The sequence below is a fragment of the Puma concolor genome, chromosome B4 (assembly GCF_028749965.1).
Source record: "Puma concolor isolate L17-30 chromosome B4, mPumCon1.1.hap2, whole genome shotgun sequence".
NCBI classification, from domain to species: Eukaryota; Metazoa; Chordata; class Mammalia; order Carnivora; family Felidae; genus Puma; species Puma concolor.
This window is the reverse complement of record NC_141673.1, coordinates 4,003,682-4,025,477: the sequence shown is the minus strand read 5'-3', so window position 1 is coordinate 4,025,477 and position 21,796 is coordinate 4,003,682. Positions and strand designations below refer to the sequence as shown.

The following is a 21,796-nucleotide window of genomic DNA, read 5'->3' as shown; positions in this document are numbered from 1 at the left end:
TCTGACATCCGGCCCTACTGTGTGTGGTAGTTTAGTAATCGGTCAGGGTGGAAGCAGGGACATCTGTAGCTGCACACTGATTCCATACTCGGCCACCACGGTGTCATCCGTGTGTCACCTGTGCCCTCCTCACTTCAAAACAGTTACTGTTTTCTTCAGTCCTGCAAGCAGAATAGTAGTAAGCTCCTTCAAAACCAGCTCGTTTCATTCATCATTTCAACAAAGATTTTATCTGCTGGGTGAGGAATTCATGAGAAAATCGCACTAAATTCAGATGCAGATGTTTGCTAAAGAACAGTTAGTTGTTGGTCTTCCTGGAATCTGGTAGTTGGGCGTACAAAATTTTTTTATTAATCATATTGTGCTTTGTACTGGGGAGTACTTTTAAAAGTCGCAGTGTTACGTTGTTGAAAAGCTTCTTTGTCTGTCCGTGAGCTCTGGCAGAACGCGGCCGTGTTGCCCTGGTGAGTCGTACTGTGGAATTGGAGAGCCCGTCTTCTCTGTGGCTTACTTTCCACGGGCTCTTCTTTCCCAGCATGCCCAGCCTCGTGGGGTCTTGGCCAGGTTCGCCTGCGGGGCGCAGTCTCTGAACGAGCCTCCGTCACCCCTGCCTCCCCCGCCACCGCCCTGCCGTCCGCACTGTCCGCCCTTTGCTGGTGTTCGCACCGAGGCTCTGTGGTGTCCCAGTCCCTGTGGGAAACGGGGCCGAGGCTCGTCTCATCGTTGGCTGTCATCTTGCCCGCACGTTTGCCCCATTGCAAGACCTGTGGGTCCTTCCTGACTTGGGTTTCAGAACTCCGAGGGTAACCCTGCTGTGCGTTTTAGCTGGTCCCCAAAACTTTACTGTTAAAGGCCTTTACCTCCTGAAACTTTCAGTTGCCAAACTTTGGCAGGTGGAAAAATGGAAAAATGCTGAGCATTTTTTTTTTTTTTCATTTTCAGTGAAGCTAGAAAATAAAAGTTTTCGTCTGTTTAACAAAAGCAACTTTAGAAAAAATAATGCATGGTCAGTAAGGATAAAGTGGGCAGTTGTTAGGGTGATATGAAGTGGTGGGACCCTGACGGGGAGCAGTTTATCGAAGAGACTTAAAGATGATTATGTTTTTTCATCCAGTAGTTTTTCCTCGGGGAATTTCTGCAAAGGAAATAATCAGCGACACAGTAAAAATGCTGATACATGGATGTTTGTTATATTGTTGGTAAAATTTTGGAAATTATGTAAGAATCCTGAGTAGGGGAGGATTAAATTTTGGTGGATTGCAGTGACAGAATAGCATATACCATTTCAAAAATCACATCTTCAGAGAATTTTTATTATGCAGGAAGATGTAGAATAGCATACATATATAAAGATGATTTTCATTTTTTAAGATGTGTGCGTGGGTTAATACATACGGGTCGAACACAGACTGGCGGTACACGAACACGTTCACGGATGGGATCTGTCCCCTCCTCAGGGCTCGGGCCTGGCCCCCGAGGGAAGGGATCAGATCCTTGATGGCAGCCTGGTTGGGGGGGAGATTGCAGGGTGCTGGGCCCCTTTGCCCTCAAGCATGGAGGGACCGGGGGGGGGGGTGCTCAGGGAATGGTGAGCCCGCTGGTTATTTCTCTCCCACCTTCCAGCCTCTGCTAACAAGGCTGGCATTTCTGTACCTTGGGCGGGCAGTAGGCGGACTGAACGGAGACGAGCCATCTTGAGGTTGAACTCCCCATCGAGTTCTTTTCCGTTCCTCTCAAGGTCTGGGCTGGCACAGAGCGAGTTAGTTGGGATTAAAGTATTTTTTATTCAGTTTAGTGAGGTACGTACGTACATATGTGTTATTCCTATATAATCTTAACAAGGGAAACAATTTGCAGCCCACATAACATTTAAAACATTTAAAAAGAAAAAAGAAATAAGCTTCTAAAAAGTCACCCTGAAAAATGATGAGTGGACAAATAATGTGATGATCACTGTGACTTTTATCTTATTTTTAATGTTTATTTATTTATTTAGAGAGAGCATGGGGGAGGGGCAGGGAGAGGGAGAGGGAGAGAATCCCAGGCAGGCTGCCAGCACAGAGCCCGGTGCAGGGCTCTACTCCACAAACCGTGAGATCATGACTTGAGCCGAAATCAAGAGTTGGACACTTAACCAACTGAACCACCCAGGTGCCCCATCACTGTGACTTTTAGAAGAAAATCTTGTCACTGTGGCTTTTCAGTTATTGATGACCTCCTTCCAGGAAGAAAATACTCATATTGCTTACAAATTACTCCAGGGAAAGTGCTTAACAGTTGCCTATAGTACCTAGTGTTGGATTACTGAAACCTTTGGATTAGACAGTATTTGGTGATGATACCAAAGTTATAGAGGAAGCACAAAGATTTCTCTCCTGAGACCCCCAAATGTTGCAATGCTTTAGAACTTGGTCCTGAGCCTTTCTCTAGGGAGACCCCTAGTCCCGGGCTTTAAAGCCCGTCTGTGTGCAGATGACCCCAGCGTGTATCTCTGGAGCCCAGACCTGCCCCCCAGGGTCCACGCTGGGGTACATGGCGGCCCACACTCTCCTTACAGGAAATACAGAAGGATAGAACCGCTGACGCCCACTTGGATGTCTCCGAGCGCCTCACTCCCGAAGTGCAGTCCGTTCACTTGCTCCACCCCAGAGCCCTTCTGTATCTCAGTAAATGATAACCAGCCCTCCAGAAACTTAGAATCTTGGAGTCCTCTTTTGTTCACTTGAGAAAGCAGTTCCCGTGGGATCTGCCTCCCGTCAGTGGTGTGGGATTTTATCCCCAGTGCACCATGGCAGCCCTGCCTGGGTCCGCCTCCCACTCCCCTGCCCCAGTGCTTCCTGACGGGCCTGCCCCGAGCACTGGCTCTCCCGCCCGCGTGTTTATATGGCAGCCAGGGGTCATGGTTTTGAAAATCCAGATTGGATTCACTCACCTGTAGAAATCTTCGATGGCTCATTTTACACTTAGGAAAGAAAAGACCTAAGTTATTTTCCTGCCCTTCAGGACTGTATTCTAGGGAGCCGAATCACCTAGGGGGCCTGTAAGATACGTGCGTGCATGTATGTTTTTATGCCTGGACCATCGTCCCCAGGATTCAGATTAGGTTGACCAAGTGGGACCCAGGCATTGCTTTTTAAAAGCTCCCCAGGTGATTCGGATTCACAGGGAGGATTGAGAGGCACAGTGATTTTTAAAATTCAACACGCAGCATAATCGTCTAAAGATCCGTTCAACGGCTGTCTGTTGGGCCCTGACCCCAGGGTCTGACTCAGTAGGGCTGGGGGTGGCTCAGGATGTGCGTTTCGGAAGAACAAGTCCCCAGGTGATGCTTGTCCTGCTGCTCCAGGGACTCTGCTTTGAGAACCACCCGCTACTCTGGAGGCTCTGGCTCCTGCCTTTACAGCCTCACCCCTGCCATTTTACCGGTACTCCCCTGCACGCAGCCATGCTGATTTCCTTTCTGTCACTTGGATATGTTTGACTATTTCCACCCCTGGTTCCCTCAACCTCGGGTGATCTGGGTTCCCTCGAGATCGCTGAGTGCTTTTCCATGACTCAGGTCTTAGTTCAGACGTCACCATTTTATAGGAAAGCATTACCTGCCATCCCCACCCCCTGTCTCACATAGAGCCTCCTCTGTCACTCTCTAGTGGCTCATCCTGTTTAGTTCCTTTATAGCAATTATTCTAATTTGTAGTGTGTTTTTATTTACTTATTTCTTGCTTGTGCTCTCTTCCGTATGCGTCCCACGCTCCCCCACCCCTGCGTGCTAAGTTTCACGGGCACAAGGACCTTGTTTACCTGTTGGCATGTGGATGTGTGCGTGGGGTCAGTCAAAAGAGCTGTCACATACACAGAGTTTTTCAGCAACTAGTTCCTGACATCTAATCGAAGGGCAGGGCGAGGGATACAGGAGTGAAAGAAGCGAGCTTCATGTAGTTGAAAACCCCGGCATCTAATGAAAGAGTCAGACAGACCAGCACATTTGTATACCACGGACTTCATACAACCAGACTCACTAGTCTGATGGTCGCTGCACTGGGAAGGAGCCAGTGGAGGGCATAGAGAAGCCACGGAAGGTTGTGCTAATACAGCTCTCTCCACAACATACGGAGAGCGGATGTCTGCCCCTCTCAGTATTGTTTCTGGGTTTTGTGGTTGTTCTGCTAAGCTATTGGGCCAAGGGTGGGTCCCTTCTGTGGGGAGAACCTCAGGTGTCAGGACCGTCTGCTCCCAGCTTCATTAGGAGGCCACTTTGCTTATACCGACCAGGCGCCTTTCCTTCTCCTGGACCGTTGGTGGAGAGTGGAGATTCTGCCCCCACAGGACCCTTAAGTGGGTCACCCCGATCCATGAATTAAATTAACTCCAAAGTCACTCTGACCCCAAGGCACAAAATTCATTCCCTATTAAGAGACGAAATTCAGTGTAATAATAAAATGCCCACCAGAGGTACCTCTAAATTTGAATATTAATTCTATCTCATTATCAAATTCCCAGGGAGACATTAAAATCCGAAGATTACATTCCATTTTAAATTAAAGTCCAAGACCTTAGTCATATTCTCTGCCCTTAAGAGTTGAAATTCAAAGAGACTGAGGTTTAAAATGTATCCTTTGCGGTTTCTTATTCTGCTGAATCCCACCCAGAGGGGCTCTTCATGCCTGCCCGGGGTCAGGACTCCACCTGCTGCAGGCCTGGTTGGGGCCTTACAGGTTCAAGAACCCCAGTACCAAATCTCTGACATGCCTCGCTTCTTACAATTAAAAAAAGGTACGAGGGCACAGGCTTATCACAGCACCGGTGTCCCTACACCAGAGTTAGAAAATACGTCCTTTCCCAGTCCTCTGATAGTTACCCCCGAGCAAAAGCGGGTCCCCAGACACCAGTGCTTAGTCTTTGCTGCCAGGTAGCAGGAAGTCTCTGGTTTGTGAGGGAAAGAGCGTTGACATAGAAGTTCTGAGTTTCTGCTTCTGCAGGACTTCAGTTAGTCTGTGACGGTTGGTGGCCTGTGACACTGAGGGGTGGTGTCCTCGCTCATTTCTTTGGTACTGCTCTCCCTCGTAAGAGCAATCCCAGTGAGCCGAGACCATGTTTCTGTCCTGTCCTGGGTTTTGCGGGGCCCCAGTCTTCTGTTCCGGTAACAAGTAACCCATCTACCCCATCTCTGAGAGCAGTTGGGACTGGATGCATTTTCATTTCCCTTTAGATCTTTCCTGGCCTTCTAGATAATTATTTTCCATGTTCTATATGGGGAATCTATCCTCTAAGATTTCAACTTTTTCTCCTAAAAAAAAAAACAAAACAAAGAAACACTCTTCCTTCATCTAAATCAGCCTGATTACCTTCTTCTCTTTTCGTTCTTCCTCTGCTTCCATTCTGACCGTGAGTCCGAAGCATTGCTCACAGCCACTCGGACTCCTTCTTGATTTCCAGAGACTGAACGCTCCAAACAAAGACCTTTTTAAGTTGCAGTATTTCGTTGAGTTTGTTTTTCTGCATCAGAATAAGAAGACCATCTTCTTGTGTTTTTTTCTGGTCTCAGAATCTACCTAAATTTTCTCTTAGGTATGATGGTTATTACAAGTTCCTGGCACATAGCCCTTTTCAAGTTAAAAAAGTTCTCCAGTTTTCTGAGAATTAAGAGAAAAAAAGTCCTAAGCCAGTGCTAACCATTATCAGATGTTTTTTCTGTGATATTGAGATAATTATTACTACTTTAATGAGGATGCTTACTGTACATTTTCTAGTTGACGTTAGGATCGTGAGGAACTTTTGTAGCATGTGTAATTTTGTTCATCTAATACTCTCTGTGGGACTTTTTTGTGTGGAGCAGGGAGGGGTCCCTGTTAAAAGTTAAATAGGCCTGTGATTTTCCTACACCGCTCTGTCTGATGTTGGTTTTGAACCAAGTCAGAGTAGGTTTAGGAAGCTTTCTCTCTTTGCCTGTTGTTTTGAAACAACTTACATACATAATAGATTATGTGGTCCTGAAAAATTCGGTGGCACTCACTTGGAGAGCCCTTGGGTCTTTGTTTTGTCAGTGAGTCTTGGTCATTTTTGTATCATTAAATCATTTAAATTTAAGTATTTAAATTGTTCTGTTCAGGATTTTGATTTATCCTGTCAGTGTTGACATTTTCTCCTTTCCTCAGAGATATTCATTCCATCTAGACTTCCAGTTGTTTTCATAAAATCCATAATGTTTTATTGTAATCTGTGTTTTCTGTACCTTTTTGTCTCTTTTCATTCTGTTCTGTTTAAATAGATGTCCCTCTCTTCTTCATCAGTCTTCTTGGAATTTTTTTCCTTCTGTTAATGTTTGCAAAGAACCCCCGTTGGTGGTGGTTCATCTTTCTGCTGTGCCGTTACTCTCTGACACACTGACCGTTGCCTGCCAATCAAGAAAAGCAAAGATACAAGGCTTCCTGATAGCAGGCTTCTCTGGAGCAGTGATGCAAAACAGGAATCAGTGCAATAACATCTTTAAAGTGCAAAAACTGTCAATCTGGAATTATATATCCAGCTCAAATAGCCTTCAAAAATGAAAGTAAAATAAAGCCATTTCCCCAGACGCAAGCTAAGAATTTGCCGTCGGTAGAACTGTGCTGTGAGACGGTATCGAGAGAAGTTGAATGAAGTGGAAGAAAATGGTGCTGGATGGAGACCTGACTCTATACAAAGAAATCAAAGCACCAGAAAAGGAAATATGTAGCTAAAACCGAAATACCTTATAATAATCGCAGTGTATTTGGGGGTTTATGACGGACGTGGAAGTAAACGTACGAGAGCCCCAACGTCAAGTGGAGTGTCCGGTTGTGGGATTCTTACATCGTGTGTGAAACAGTAATATATTATTTGTATAACATTATTTGTAGATAGACCACAGCAAGTTAAAGATGCCTACTCTAAACCCCAGAGCAACCACTTTAAAAAAAAAAAAAAAAGAAAGAAACAAACAAAAAGAGAGAAGGTTCGTAAGTGGCAGAAAGCAGCTCCATGGCTGACGAAACCTGGCGGGCAAGCCGCAGAGATTGCAGACACGCGCGGGAGCTTTCTGGGCCGTGAGGTTCTGGCCTTGATGTGTCTGTGGTGGTGCAGGTGCAGCTGTGATCTGCTGTGTGTTTGTCACGGCTCAGCAGAGCTTGGTTTAGGAACAAGGAGAGCAGAGCTCCGGAGGGGAGAATGGGAAGGCCGTCGTGCTCCATTTTAGGGGCTTCTCTCAGGATTTGCGGTGGGTCCCAGACGCCGGCTCAGTGGGTGCTCTTGCACTTGGCGCAGGTCGGGAATCATCAGCTCGGCTGCGTGTCGGAATCTCCGAAAGAGTGTGTCTGCGGCTCTGACGCCCAGGCTTCACTCTCCGAGATTGGGACGTGTTTATTTTCGGGTTGGGACCACAGGATCCCAGGATCACAGGATCCCAGGATCACAGGTGTTGGACACCTCCCAGGGGATGCTGATGTGGACCCAGGGTTGTGAACCACTGGCCTAGCCTTACGCTCAGAGTTGTAGAGAAAGCGTGTCTGTGGAACGCAGGCCCTGTGCTGCCCTGAAGCTTCTGGAGGAGCACCATTACTTGTTCCCAACGTGCCCATGAAGGGGAGCCATGAAGTGCCCAGCACGAAGCTGCACGAAACACCTAGACTCACCGTATCTACTTACTGGCTGGTCATGGAAGTGTAAGTCTTGATGTACCGGAGCTTTGCCACAGCTCAACTCGCCGTTGGCACAGGAGCGCCGTGTCCAGCCCTTTTCAAGTGTGGGCCGTGAAGGAAACTTCCAGAGTCTCAGAACAAGTGAAAACAGTATCACAAGCGTGTTGCCATTTCTCACGTCCTGATTGCGTGCGGGGGGCCGTGCCGAATGCTTCCTCGTGGATCTTCACCGTGACCCCGTGACATGGGCGTGACCCCCTTGTCACATAACATCTAGACTTCCTGACGTTCAGGGAGCTCCTCAAGTTTCCACGGCTGACAGGACCCCTGAGCCGGGATTCTCATGTAGTTCTGTCTGTCTCCAGAGTGTCCCCCGTCCTTCCAGGTGGTTGGGATGACACCTGAGTCCTGCCCGTGGGTGGGTGGGTGCGTCCACATCTCTGACCGGACGGTCCATTTCATCCAGCATTGCCTTTGGGCTCCAGGCCCTTTGAGTTGGTTGTCGGCACGTCTGAGGATGGCTTCATCCGGACGGGGGTCCTTGTGTGAGCATTGCGCGCCCACGCTCGTCGTTGATCGGCTTTGGAACGAGGCCTCTGATGATCTCTTTATTTGTGTGTGTGTTTGCTTTGAGGAGCTGTGTGGTGAACACATTTTTGCCACGTGTCAGGTCAGTTAGGCTCGCTTCACTGTATATTCAGGTAGGAGATAAGGTGCTGTGCTGGTACCGTGCCCTTGCTTTCTTCGGGTTCTTGGATTTTTGTATTTTCCGTTTGACGTGACAGCAGCCGGGTAGTCGAGGCTGTGTTCTCTGTCAATCCAGTAGGTTCCCCCAAGGGAGCATACAGAGCAGGGCTGGGCGTGTGCACTGTGCATAGAACGCTCTCCGAGCCGATTGGCCCAGGTGGGAGGAACAGTTAGCAAATCGATTAGTTGTCCTTCTGTTTACACTTTATTTCCAGGGGCTAAATGTTCGTTTGTTTAAGCCAGACTCGCTGTCTTGTTGAAATGTGTTACCTTGTGAAAGTGTTGACTGAGCTTGGCTCCTTCATATGAACTACAGCTTGTGACTCATTTGTTATGGGTATGGAATCAATTCCCAACATGTTAGGTAAGAAAACAAACAGCTTCCTTGTTTTATGAAGTGTGAACAGAAGAAAACTTGTTAATTTCCTAATTGTTCTCCCCTGCCCCAGACAGAGCTCCACACTCGTAGCTGCGGCAGTCAGCTTGAGCTTGGTCGTAGCACAGAGGTGTCGTCAGTCACTGCTCCTGAAGTGAACGATGATGCATTTGTCACAGTGCCACTGTCGTCCCTGTCATTTATGTGCTACACGTTTCGTGTACCTCTATAAAAATTGATCTCGTATCATTTCATAATGGAGCGGTGTGAATGCGAAATACTCACCTAGGAAAGCGTGCCCTCGATTCAGTCATGACTCCCCCGTAACTGTGATCTTCGAGGGCTCTGTAATTCACCCTTAATGCTGCTCACGTTTCCATTGTTAGCACGTGATTTCGTGTCCTTCACAGGAAATTTTGCCCATTTCGCATATCTGAGAATTCTACTTTATCCCCCCAAGCAAATGAGATTTTTTTTTTCGCATCAAATAATAGATCCTGAATAGTTTTTTATTCCTCACCAAAAAAAAAAAAAAAAAAATTTTTTTTTTTTTTAAATAAAGGTACTGTTTTGCCAATACAGAGTGGGGTCGTAAACCCAGCTGGGTGAAGTTATCCTGAAGCTTCTCCCTCAGCCCTTCAGGGGCTTCACTCCTCACTCCAAGCAACTGAACTTCCTGCTGGCAGTAGGACTAACAGCTGCTGCCGCCGGTCCCGCTGCCCGCCACGGAGCGTTGGCTGAAGCCACCGATTCCGTTCTCACAGCTGCCCTTGGAAGTGAGCCCCGTCATTCCGTTTTATGGGCGAGAATGGCAAGTCTCCGAGGTTAAAGGACTTGTCCAAAGTCACACAGCTCAGCACTGCTGCAGAACCAGGCTTTGGGAACCACAGTCCTCACTCTTAATCCCAGGGCTGTGCTGCACATCCAGCTCCTGGAACGCTCCGTGTTCCTTCTGATCTCCTAGCTTTTGCACATGCTCTTGTCCCTGCAAAGCCTTCTCCACAGCGCACCCCCCCCCTTTGTCCATTCAGTGCCAGTTTATTCGCCTCCCCAGCCACGTGTCACTTCTGCAAGGAGGCCTTCCCTGTGAGCCCTGTGTGATAGCGTCCGACACCAGGCTGACGTATGTTCCAGGAGGATTAGATCACGTCCTTGCAGAGGGCTGGTGAGGGTCAGCTGCTTCCTTGCTGTGCCCGTCGCCAGGCTCTTGCTCCTTTCTGGACCCCTCGTCTTCACCCCAGGGCAGAGGCATTGACGGTAGCTCTCCCTCCCCTTTGAAGACGTCACAGTCAGCACCCCGGTCCCGCTGGCGGGTGTGCCGTGGGCTGTGGGAGGAGACGTTCGGTGCAAGGGTTGCCTCGGGAAGCTTTGAATTCGGTCTCAGGTGGGGCCGCTACCAGCTTGGCCATAAAATTTCCTTCTGCGCTTCTCAAACCCGTGATCCCTTCCCGGTCCAGCCCTCTCTAGTGTCCTAACCTCCCAAACTCTCTGTGCCGAAGAACGGGTTATCTTTCCCCCAAGCCATCCTAGACCAATATGTTTATAAAATGTAATACAAATGAATTACTAGAAAAAAAAAATCAAAAATTTAAAAAGACATAGATGCTTCAAACCTAGATTTTATTACAAGATTCAGGAGACACAGCATAACCCTGTTGAACTGTTAGCGCCCTTTCTGACTTTTCCCTCTCACTGTCTGTTTTCACTGACTGACGGTGGCCTCTAGACTTTGAATAGCACTCTTTAGTGAAGTGACCCTGGGGACGATATTTAACCCATGAGCCCCACTTCCTTTGTCAGGAAAATGGAGCCAGTACAGCTTACCCTGGCATTCTGCCGGAATGTGGAAATCGTGGATGTATTTGTCATTGCCTAGTGTGTGCCAGATGCCTATTAAATAGTAGGACATTTCTTACCCTGTTTCCGGCACCTAGAAAAAATTGCAGAAATTAGATTTATTCTCTTCCTGTCTGCCTTGGGGAAACCAAAGACAGCTGGTCACAGTGCTCTTCAGCAGGTCTGTGCATCACAGGCAGGTGGAGATCTTCCATCTTTCACCGGGACGTGCATTTACAGACGGTCCCCAACTTGACGGTGGCTCAGCTTACGGCGGATCGTCAACCTTATAATGGTGTGGAAGTGAGAACGCGTTCAGTAGAAACTGTGCTTGGAGTTTTGAGTGTGGATCTTTTCTTGGGCTAGCGATGCACGGTACGCCCCTCTCTCGCGACGCCAGGCAGCGGCCACGGCTCCCGGTCAGCCTCGCGATCACGAGGGTCAGCAGCAACGGTTACGCCGACACCCATTGCGTACTCCTCAGCCTTTCAGTTTCTCCCTTCCTGTGCAGCAAATTACATGAGAGATACTTAACACTTCATCACCAAATAGGCGTTGCGGTAGATGATTTTGTCCATCCGTAGGCTCTTGCAAGTGCTTGAACATGATTCGGGTCAGCGGGGCTAAGCAGTGGCGCTCGGTAGGCAGGGGGTGGTAGCGATGGGTTCATCGCGACATAACCCCGTCGTAAGTCAGGGAGGATCTGTAGTTCATCCGATCCTGGGAGGGATGCTTCTCTTCACGTCTAGGCCTTTTCAGTGAACAGCTAGGAAAGAAATACTTTTTGGAAATTGAAAAATATATCACGAAATCTTGCTAATATTTCTAATTTAAGTGTAAAATTATTTTCTGGATTTAATCCTTTTTTATGCTGAAAATCTTAGTTCCTTAATAGCATGAATGACCCATTTGCTTTAAACTAAATATAGAGGCACGTGGGTGGCTCTGTTGGTTAAGCGTCCGACTTCCACTCGGGTCATGATTTCACAGTTCGTGAGTTCAAGCCCTATGTTGGGCTCTGTGCTGATGGCTCGGAGCCTGGAGGCTGCTTTAGATTCTGTGTCTTCCTCTCTGCCCCTCCCCCATCCGTTCATTTTCTCTCTCTCTCTCTCTCTCTCTCAAAAATAAATACACATTAAAAAAATAAGTACATAACGGTTCAGAATAACGATACCAATAGGAAGCAGAGACAGCTGAATGCTGTTCTAAGATTTCTGTGCAGTTCTCTCTGAGCTTCGGATACGTCTCGCTAGGGGTGTAAAGTCAAATACTGTTTTAATTTTGTGGTAATTTTTCTTTGTTTTACATGCCATCGGATTAATGTGTTTCTGTTCCCTATTTTTATAACTTTGTAAATTTAACTTTTCTGCTAAGATGTAATTGACGTAACGTACTGTGCTCATAGTCAAATAATGACTCAGTATTTGTGTGTTGTGAAGTTATCAACACAATAAGTGTAGTTATCATCGTTATAAATTTAATTGTAGAGAATTATATAAAATATATATAGGATTCCAAAGTCATAATTGTGTGACCAGGTGCCTTCACAGACATCTGCCTCCCTTTCCTGCTGCTTCTGTCTCATTCTCTCCTCATGCCCTGTGGACAGCCATTATTAGTTTTTTATTTAACCCTTTCTTGTGTCTTTTGGGAACTATAAGAAAGTTTGTGTATTTCTCCTCCTTTATTACACGGAAGGTTCACGTATAAGCCTGTCTGTGGCTTGCTTTTTTCACTTACCGCCGTATCCTGGTGATCCCTCCAGGTAGTGCATTGGGCCTTCTTCACTCATTTTCACAGCTACACGGAAGTGTTTTGCGTCCGTGCTGTCGTTCGTTCAGCCGGCCCGTATCGGAGAACACCTGAGTTGCTTCCAGGATCTTTGTTTTCATAAGTTGCACTGTATGCAGCATCCCTAATTGTCAGAGAAATGCGAATCAAAACCGCAGTGACACGTCACCTCACACCCACAGGATGGTTAAAATAAAAGACAGACACCGACAAGCACCAGTAAGAACGTGGAGCAGTTGGAACGCTCATAGGTTGCTGGTGGACTAGAAAACGGCACAGCACTCTGAAAAGCACCCCAGCAGTTCCTCCAGATGTTACCAGGACCAAGCAGTTCCTCTCTCGGGGTACGCAGCCAGGAGAACTGAACATAAATAGCCCCTCGAAAACATGTACACAGGTGCTCACAGCACGGTCACAATACCCAAAACCGTAATGACCCAGATGCCCATCAACAGATGAACAGATAAATAAAACATGGTCTCTCCAGACAGCGGAATATTATTTAACCACAAAAAGGAACGCGGTGCTGGATGAACCTTGAAAGCATCATGCTAACTGAAAGAAAAGGCCACGCATCGAAAGATTCCATTTGTACGCTATGTCCAGAATAGGCAAATCCGTAGACAGAAAGATCAGAGATTGCTAAGGGCTGGACGGAGGAGACATGAGGAATGACTGATGGGTATGGAGTTTCTTCCCTGGGATACTAAAAATGTTCTAAGATTGGGTAGAGGTGATGGTTGTACGACTTTGTGAATAAAACTAAAACCCACTGGGTGGCTCCGTCAGTCGAGCGTCCAACTCTTGGTTTCGGCTCAGGTCCTGATCCCGGGCTCGTGGCATCAGACACCGTGTCGGGCTCCACGTTCGTGCTTGAGATTCTCTCTCTCTCTCTCTCTCTCTCTCTCTCTCTCTCTCCCTACGCCACTCTCCCCTTCTCTCTCTGTCCAAAATTTGAAAAAAAAGAAATCCACTGGACTCTATCCTTTAAAAGGTGCGCGTTATCGTGTGTGAATTGTATCTCCTAAAACTGTGCTGCAGTGAGTAACCTTGTGCAGGCAAAGCCTCCGTGGGACAGTGCAGTCGGAGGTGCTGCCCTAGGACTCGGAGGGCTGGATCAGCGAGTAGGTGCTTCACCTGGTGCAGCCCGTCCACGGGCGTCGTGCCGTCTAGCACTCGCTCCAGCAGTGTGCGAGGACGCCTGTTTCCCCGTCGCCTGCGTGGGTTGTCCGACTCGCTCGCTTGCCGCTCTGACGGGCGAGAGGTGGTGTCTCCGCGTGGTAACAGTTTGCGAGGTTGAACATCTTCTGATGTCTCCGTGGTCCAGCTGCATTTCTTTGTTTCTGTGCCGTTTCTGTTCATGCATTTGATCCATTCTTTTTCTGTTGGATTGCTGATCTTTTCTCAGTTTTTACAAGTTCTTTGTATATTAAAATATTAACCTTTTGCCTGTAATATTTCACAAATAACTTTCCTAGCTTTTATTTGCCTTTTTTTTTTTTTAATGTTTACTTATTTGAGAGAGAGGGAGAGGGAGAGCGTGAGCAGGGGAGGAGCAGAGAGAGAGAATCCCAAGCAGGCTCCTCACAGCGTAGAGCACAATACAGGACTTGAACCCACGAACCATGAGACCATGATGTGAGCTGAAATTAAGAATTGGACGTTCAACTGACCGAGCCACCCAGGCGCTGCCCCTTAATTTGCTTTTTAAAGAACTGCAGGCAAATTTTAAAAACGTCTTTTCCCAGTTGCTTCTGGATTTTAAGTCATAGTCTGGGAAGCTTTTCCTACTCTTAGTGTAGAAAAACTGTCCACTTACTAGTACTGTTAAACTGTAATAAACTCAGATTCGTTTGGAGTTTACCCTGGTGAACATTGCTGGGGAGAGATCCATTTTATCCTTTTTTATATGGCTTTCCAGTTGCCCCCGCATTTTTAAGGAAGGGTGAAAAGAAAAATAGTGTATCCCTTTCTGTCCATGTCTGCTTTTAAAGATTTCTGGGTCGGTGTACGTGTTTGAGATACCGGTTTCCCCTGCTCTCCAGAAGTTGCTTGTTCCCATGAAGCCCCATCAGCCGAAACAGCAGAAAGCAAAGAAACGATTACCCTTAATCAAATGGAAAATGTTTTGAGCGTTCTCCGTCCACCAAAATACCCTACCAAATCCTACCAAATAACACATAAAACCTAAAGTAACACTGTGTCGTAAAAGCAGGAGTGATGTCATAACTCCACAGTCTGCGTGAAGAGGACACAACGTACGTACAGCGTAGTTCACCTTTCACCAGGATCAGGAAGACCGCTCGCGCCCCACCCCACAAGGCCAGAGGTGGTGGGGATAGGTGTTGGGCTGCGTGGTCGGAGGTCAGGGTGGTGGCGGTTGCAGGAGGCTGGGCTGTAGCAGAGACAGGAGGAGGGTCTTCTGTTAACTAACGTCTCATCGTCTGACTCCTTTAGGGCAGGCAGGTCACTAACGTCTACACCTGCTGTGTCTGCCTGCCTCGATGTTGGAGGTCGAGTTTCGTCGTCCGCTGTGACTGGGGTGGCAGGCTTAAATACAACAGTATGCTGTTACGTTACTGCAGTGAGTGAGGAGACCAGCAGGAGAGACAGACCGTCTATGATCTCTCACCCTGACCCAGGCCTTTTTCGGTGTATAAATGTGCCTTTTCGTTTCTCTGCAGGTGAACGAGCTGGATGGCATCCCCTTGATCCTGGACAGCTGCAGCATCGATGACAGCAACCCCTGTATCCTTGCACGTGAACCCGTGAGCATCCGTTCACAGTCAGGGCCCTCTGTGTGACTCCCTTTCTCGGTGTTCCCTGGCCCTGTGGCCGGCTGGCTTTCTTGGGTGCTTGTTCCTGAGAACTAAGCCACTTTCTCAGAGTCGGGACGCCGGACCAGCCCTCCTGCCATCTGTGCAGCGCAGTGAGCTGGTGTTCAAGGTGAGTGGGACCTTCTAAAGCAGCCCTGTACTCACGAATGCTTTAAACTCTGGGGGGGAAGACCGCCCACCCAGGGTCCCTGTGTGCCTCCTGCCGCCGACGTCACCTTTCCAAAGTGTCTGTTCCTCGGAGTAAATGTGAAGAATCGTGCTTTTTTTTAACTTTTGCTCTAGAGATTCTAAGTATCCAGTCCTTTGAGAGGAACCATTTTAGCAACGGTTTCGTGACAGAGAAGCTCGAGGGGCGCTCTGCGGCCCCAGGAATAGGGAGAAACACGTTAGTGGCACCACCTACCTATCTTTGACGTGTTCTGGCCTGTGACCCTCTGTTACCGAAGCGGGGAGGTGGCGGGGGGGGGGGGGGGCGGTTCTTTCCCTTGGTTGACCACCCTGCTTGTAGGGTTCTTCGGGGAACCCCGTTACTTCATCCACTTCACCGAGGAGTGACGCTAGGAAGCTGCTCTGATACCGTGAGGAAACCACATCCGGAAACCAGGTTGAGCCTGGTGAGGTTTGAGCGGTATTTCCGTGTAAGTTCGAGACTTTCCTGGCGAGAGCTGGACTCCATCCAGTCCCTCGCCCTGGCCACTGCGTGCCCTTGCGCCCTGGGTGCCTGCTGGGGGCGGGGGTGGCGAGGAAGGACGTTGAGAGCGTAACCCTCTGAGGGACAGTGAGGAGCCCGGCCTGGGGCTCAGGGGATGGGGGTGGGGGGGCGTGGGAACAGCACCCCTCACTGTGGCTTCTGTCAAGAAGACAAAAGGAGTTGATAAAAATCGTGTATTGAAAGTAGGTGGAGGGAGGACTGCTCATCCCGGTGCTGACGACGCTGTCATTTGTCTGATTAGCAACAGAAGAAAATCTCCGATTTTAAAGAGCACAACAGTTTATAAGCTGAGTCAGGAAAAGACAGAAGCCTCGGAAGACTCGTCCTTGAGGCAAAACAAAGTTGGTTCGCTGCATCGCATTATAATCAGCCACTACAGGCTCTGCCCCCACAGTCTGGAAGTCTTTTAGCCCCAAAAAAGAAGGGAGGAAAGAGAGCTGGGGGTCACAGGAAGCCAGTGAAAGGTCACTCAGGTGCAGGGACAGGTGGTGCGTTTCCTGAGGACAAAGAGGATGTATCACGAAACAAGACATTCACCCACAGCGTTCTGCTCCCTAAACCGGCCTCCTGGTGAAGAAGACGTTCTGTCACTGGTCTCGGCTCTGACCGAGAGCAGGGGACGGCCCGGCCGTTGCGCACAGCGTGTCGTGGCTCTGCAGACGGCCCGCCTGCGGTTCCACGCTTGCAGGGTCTCTCTGGCAGCCTCCTGGGCGGCTCCTCCATTCACTCACTCCTTCCTTCCAGAAACACTCAACGGACTCCTCGCTGTGCGCTTACGCCCGTTACTTTATTTAATCCCGGCAGCGCCACGGAGCACACGCTGCCGTCGTCGCCACCCCCGTGTTGTGGCTGAGGAAACACGGCAAGGGAGTCTCAGAGCCTCGTCCCGCGGGCCAGACCCAGAGTGCAAGCTTGGTGTGTGCCCGATCCCCAGCCATTTTGCTGTGCTTCCTCCTTAGGAGTCACAGGGCGGGGACAGAACTCATATAGGAAAGCCACAGTAACCTGTTCCTGTGGCGGAGAAATTATTCAGCATTCGAAATTGAAAAAAGTGTATGTGGATAATCTGTATAGATAACTGGTGTCTTTACAATGATAATTAATGAAGAATTGCAAGATCCCAGAATAGTCTTTAAATTGTCAAGATAAGTTAAAATCCCACGTAGTTCAGTATGACGCATATTCATTCATTCTTTGGAGTTTTATTTCTTTCTCAAAGCCGGCCAGATTGCAAAGGCCTATAAAATATGCATAAGATAGGAGATACTACATAGTAAGATATCAGAGCAGAAGGGAAATTGATGGTTGAATGGTCAGAAACGAAGAGGCATTAGAGCCTAGGGGATCAAGTTTTAGACGGGAGCCATACACTTGAACCAGCGCAAAAAGGACATGATACAGATTATGGAATAAAACCACACCAGTGCCCTTCTGTGCTGCTCCTCTGCTCTGACTCAGAAGTAGGTGTTCCAGAGAATTCTCTAATTTCCCTGACTTCGCCTCCTTACCTCCCATTGACTCTTCCCCACCCATTTTAGGTGTTTTCCTTTCTTCTATTTTCTGTTCATCAAAACAATACATCTTTTTTTTTTTAGTGCCAAAAGGTACTGAGTGAGGCCTCTTACTCACTGTCCACACTTTAAACTCACTCTTCGCCCTTTGTTTTACTAGCTGCTTTGTACACCTAAGTAACCTGCTCTGTTGCTGTTTCTTGATGTGTATATTGGGTTCTGATGAGTCTATTTATTACGACATGAAGATTTATTCTCTTATAAACCATCTTCACTCCTCCCTCTTCTCATGCCACTGTAGTTAAGACTACAGATCTCGTTTACTGTTGCCTGCATGACTGACAAGGCTGAGCATCCTCTAACATGTTTACTTGCCATTTGGATTTTGTGTGTGTGTGTATGCGCGCGCACGTGCGCGCACGTGTGTCAGTGGACATAAAACATGCTTGAGCAAACCTTTTGACTATTTTTTCATTGAGTTTTTCCTTTATAATTTATTTGTAATAGATCTTTTTATGTTCTAAATAGAAGTTCTTAATCAACTACGTGGTTACTAATGTTTTCTTTCTCCCGTTGTGTGACTTATCTTGTCATTCTCTTTCTAGTTTATTTTAATTAACAGGAGGTATTAACAGTTAATCAAATTTATCACTTTCCCTTTATGGTTAGTTCTCTGGTGTGTATCTTGTTAAAGAAATATTTTCCAACCCTGAGGTCAGGATGATAATCTGTGTTATCTTCTGAACACTTGATAGTTTTACCTTCTCTGTTTAGGTCTGTAATTCACTTAGAATTGATTTTTGTGTATAGTGTGAGTTAGCGGTCTATTTCTATATTTTTCCATATGGACACACAATTGTCCGAGCCCAAGTTCCTGAAAAGAACATGCGTTGTTAGCTGTAGTGCCCTCTTTATCACGAGTATCCAAATATGTGTGGGTCTGTATTTGGACTCTGTTTTCTTTTCCATTGATCTCTTTGTCATCCTTACTCTTTAAGTGTCGCTTTCTAACATGTCTTGATATTAGTTGAGTCAAATCTTCAACTGGTCTCTTCTTTTTAAAAAGTGTTATAGCTATTTTTGGTCACTTGTATTTTACGTAAAAGTTTACATACAAGAACCAGCTTGTCAAATTCTACACGTGTGCTTACGTGTTTATGTACACCTACATGTACATACACACATGAAATCAACCAAAAAAAAAAAAAAAAAACCAAACCAATTTAACCAACAAAAATTTAAATCCGCACATTGAGTTCTTCATTGAAGTTGCATTGACTAAAGTCCATTTGGTGAGAATTGACATCTAAACAATACTGGATGGATCTTCCAGTCCATGAGTATGGCATATCTGTCCATTTATTTAGGATTCTTAATTTTAAGCTTTTATCCTTTTCTATGTATTTTTATAGCTCCATTGCATGGATTTGGGTGTATGTTATTTTTGTTACCATACATTTAAAGTGTTTCCTAAGTTCTGTCATGGTTTCTTTTTTGACCCCTGGATTATTTAGAAATGCATTTCTTAATTTCCAAACAAATTGAAAATTTCTAGTTCTCTTTTGGAGCTTGATTTCTAGCATAAATGTGTTGTGATCAAAGAGCACATACTTTTCTGTCCCGTGAAATTTATTGAGACTGCCTTTATGACCCAGTATATGGTACTTTTTTGCAGCTGTTCTATGTGTGCTTGAAAAGAACATTTATTCTCCAGTAGTGGGAAGCAGCATTTTATCCATGTGTATCAGGTGAAGTTTGTGAAAATTTTATATTTTTACTGATATTTTTGTCTCCTTTGGTTTATCAGCTACATAGAGTCTTAAAATACCCTTCTGTGATTATATATTTGTCTTATTTCTTCACTTAGTTACATAAATTTTTCCTTTGTATGTTTTGAGGCAGTGTTATTAGATAAAGGTGTATGACAGGCCTTGAGAAATGTTCCTGTTGTCATTATAAATTGAACCCCTTTATCTCTAAAATTATTTGTTACCTGATATTAATATAGCTCCTCTGACTTGCTTTTGGTTGCTATTTACATGGTGTAACATTTTCAACTCTTTTATTTTCAACCTGTCTGTATCAGAGGTGCTTCTTGTGAACAGCATGTAGTTGGGTTTTTTCCCCCCTTAATCTAGTTTGACAGTCTCTGTCTTTCAGCTCCTGCATTTAGCCCATTTATATTTAATATAATGTAAATGCTGACCTATTTGTATTGAAGCCTCTCTGTCCTTCCTATTTTATTTTCTTTTTCTCTCTTTCTTGCTTTCTTTTGGATTATTTTGTATCATTCAGTTTTTATCGTTTTCTCATTTAAATGCTCTCTGTTGTTTTTTTCTATTCTGTTAATAGTTTCCTGGGAAAATTACAACAGGCACCCCTAACCCCCTTCCCAGATTATACAGGACCATTTTGGCACCCCCAATTTACATGCTGCTGCTGCTGTTATACACTTTAATTCTGTTTTCAAACCCCTAATGTCAGTGTTCACTTAGATCTGTCCACATATTTACTACTTTCCCTGCCCTTCACTCCTTGTATCTCTTGTTTGTCCAGCTGGGATCGTCTTCCTTCTGCCTGAGGTCTTTTTAGAATTTCCTTTAAAGTGGGGCCATTGGTAGGGAACTAGTTGAGTTTGTTTGAAAATGTATGCCTGATGCCACCATTTTATTGGGAAAGCTGCAGGATCTCTACATTTTAATTTTAATGCGTATGTACGGTCACCTAATCCCACCATCTCCCGCATGGTGTCTGCGCCCTCCACTCTATCTGGTGCCCTCCGTGCCAGAGCGTCTCTGTCTTATCCTTGTTGTTGAGCTGATGCATCTTCCAGTCTTGTGTTGAGATAGAGAAAGGGGGTCTAGGGGTACAGGTACGTGTTAAATGTGCAAACAGGCCTTCTATTTTAATTTTCACCTTTACCTTCTGAAGAGATCCGTGTGGTCACCAACATCTGAGCTGTGAGGGATTCTGCAGGGCATAGTGTTTCCCTGCCGTTCAGGACCAGCTTTCTTGGGTTTGCTGAGGTAGGTGCTAGAGCCCCTTACCCAGCCGTAAGCCAGTGCCCTGTTACTTCTTTTCTGTCTGCTTTTCAGCGTCTAACATTCTTTTTGTGCTTGAGAGTTTGTGTCTTTATTTTAAGAAATCCAGTGGCTCTTCAAAAGGGAGTGTAGATCGGTGAGTGGGCTCCTAAGCCTCATCATTTGCTTATTGTCGCCAGCCATTACCGTGTGCCAGAACCAGTGGTGCTCTGTTGTTCTTACCATTTTAAAACTCAGTTCGGCAGAATTAATCCCTCGCCTGTAACATACTGCCTCTTTCTTGGCCCTCACGATAGTACCTGTAGGAAAAACCTGTAGGTTTTCCTCAGGTCTTTCTGGATCCTTCTTCTCTGGCTCCTTTGTTGCTTCCTCTTCCGTGCAGCGTTTGCCTGCTGGAGCCCTGCTGGACATTCCAGAACCCGGGGGTGCTCGCCTCACCCTGCCTCTTCTCCCTACGGAGTCCCACCCGTTTCTTCCTTTATTCATTCCGTGTTTAGTGAACGTTCTTCACATGCCAGACACTCTCCGGGCCCACGGAATGACAGCGAATCCTGTAGGGAGGCTGTGGCGGCCGGTCTTCCAGGCAAGAGGGGATGGTGGCTTGGGCCAGTCCGGTCACCGTGGGGATGGGGAGACAGAGTTGCATTCTGGGTATTCTCAGGGTTTCAAATACCTGTTCACCCGTGGCTCCCAGACTCAGTCTGTAGACAGAGCTCTCTCATCTGCTTGTATGTCTTCCCGATATTCCAAACCCAGCACGTCCACAGTTGAACTGTTAATAGCTCCGTAGCTGCCCCCCTTCCTCGGTAATTGGGGGAATGGTTTCAGGCCAGAGATCCGGGAGCCCCTTACGATGCTGATTCTTTTTCGGTCTCCTGCCACTAACGTGTCACCGCATCTTCCCGATTCTCTCTCTGGAGCACGTCCCAAGGCCGTCCACTTCCTCCTTTTCCAGTGGCACCGTCCCGTTCACTCTCTCCTCACCCCGGCCTGGGTCGGCGGTGGCTTCCTGACTCCTGTTCCCCTCCTTCCCTCGGGGTGTCAGGGAAACACGGACCCCCCCCACCCATCCCGTGAGACCTCGCAAAACAAAACAGGATCCTTCCTCTCTGCCTCTGGACTCTCCCTGCCCCCACACCGTCTGTCCCAAACACGCTTCGTTTACAGAACCCCCAAGACTGCCCGCCGTGCTCTGAACGACCTGGAGTCCTCAGCACAGCCTGAGAGGCCCCGTCTGATCTCGTCGCTGCCTCCTCCTGCACTTGTATCCGAAGCTGCTCTCCCTGCCGC

The 21,796-nt window shown here is 47.1% G+C and overlaps 1 protein-coding gene across 5 annotated transcripts in view; it reads left to right on the top strand.

Annotated features, from left to right (window-relative positions):
- ATXN10 (ataxin 10) overlaps positions 1-21,796 on the top strand; it is a 166,517-nt gene that overhangs the window by 122,517 nt on the left and 22,204 nt on the right. For all 5 annotated transcript variants that reach the window (XM_086712011.1, XM_086712012.1, XM_086712009.1 and 2 more), the window contains one exon: positions 15,090-15,153. In XM_086712011.1, coding sequence (XP_086568137.1) covers positions 15,090-15,153 — 64 coding nt within the window. The remainder of the gene's footprint in view (positions 1-15,089; positions 15,154-21,796) is intronic.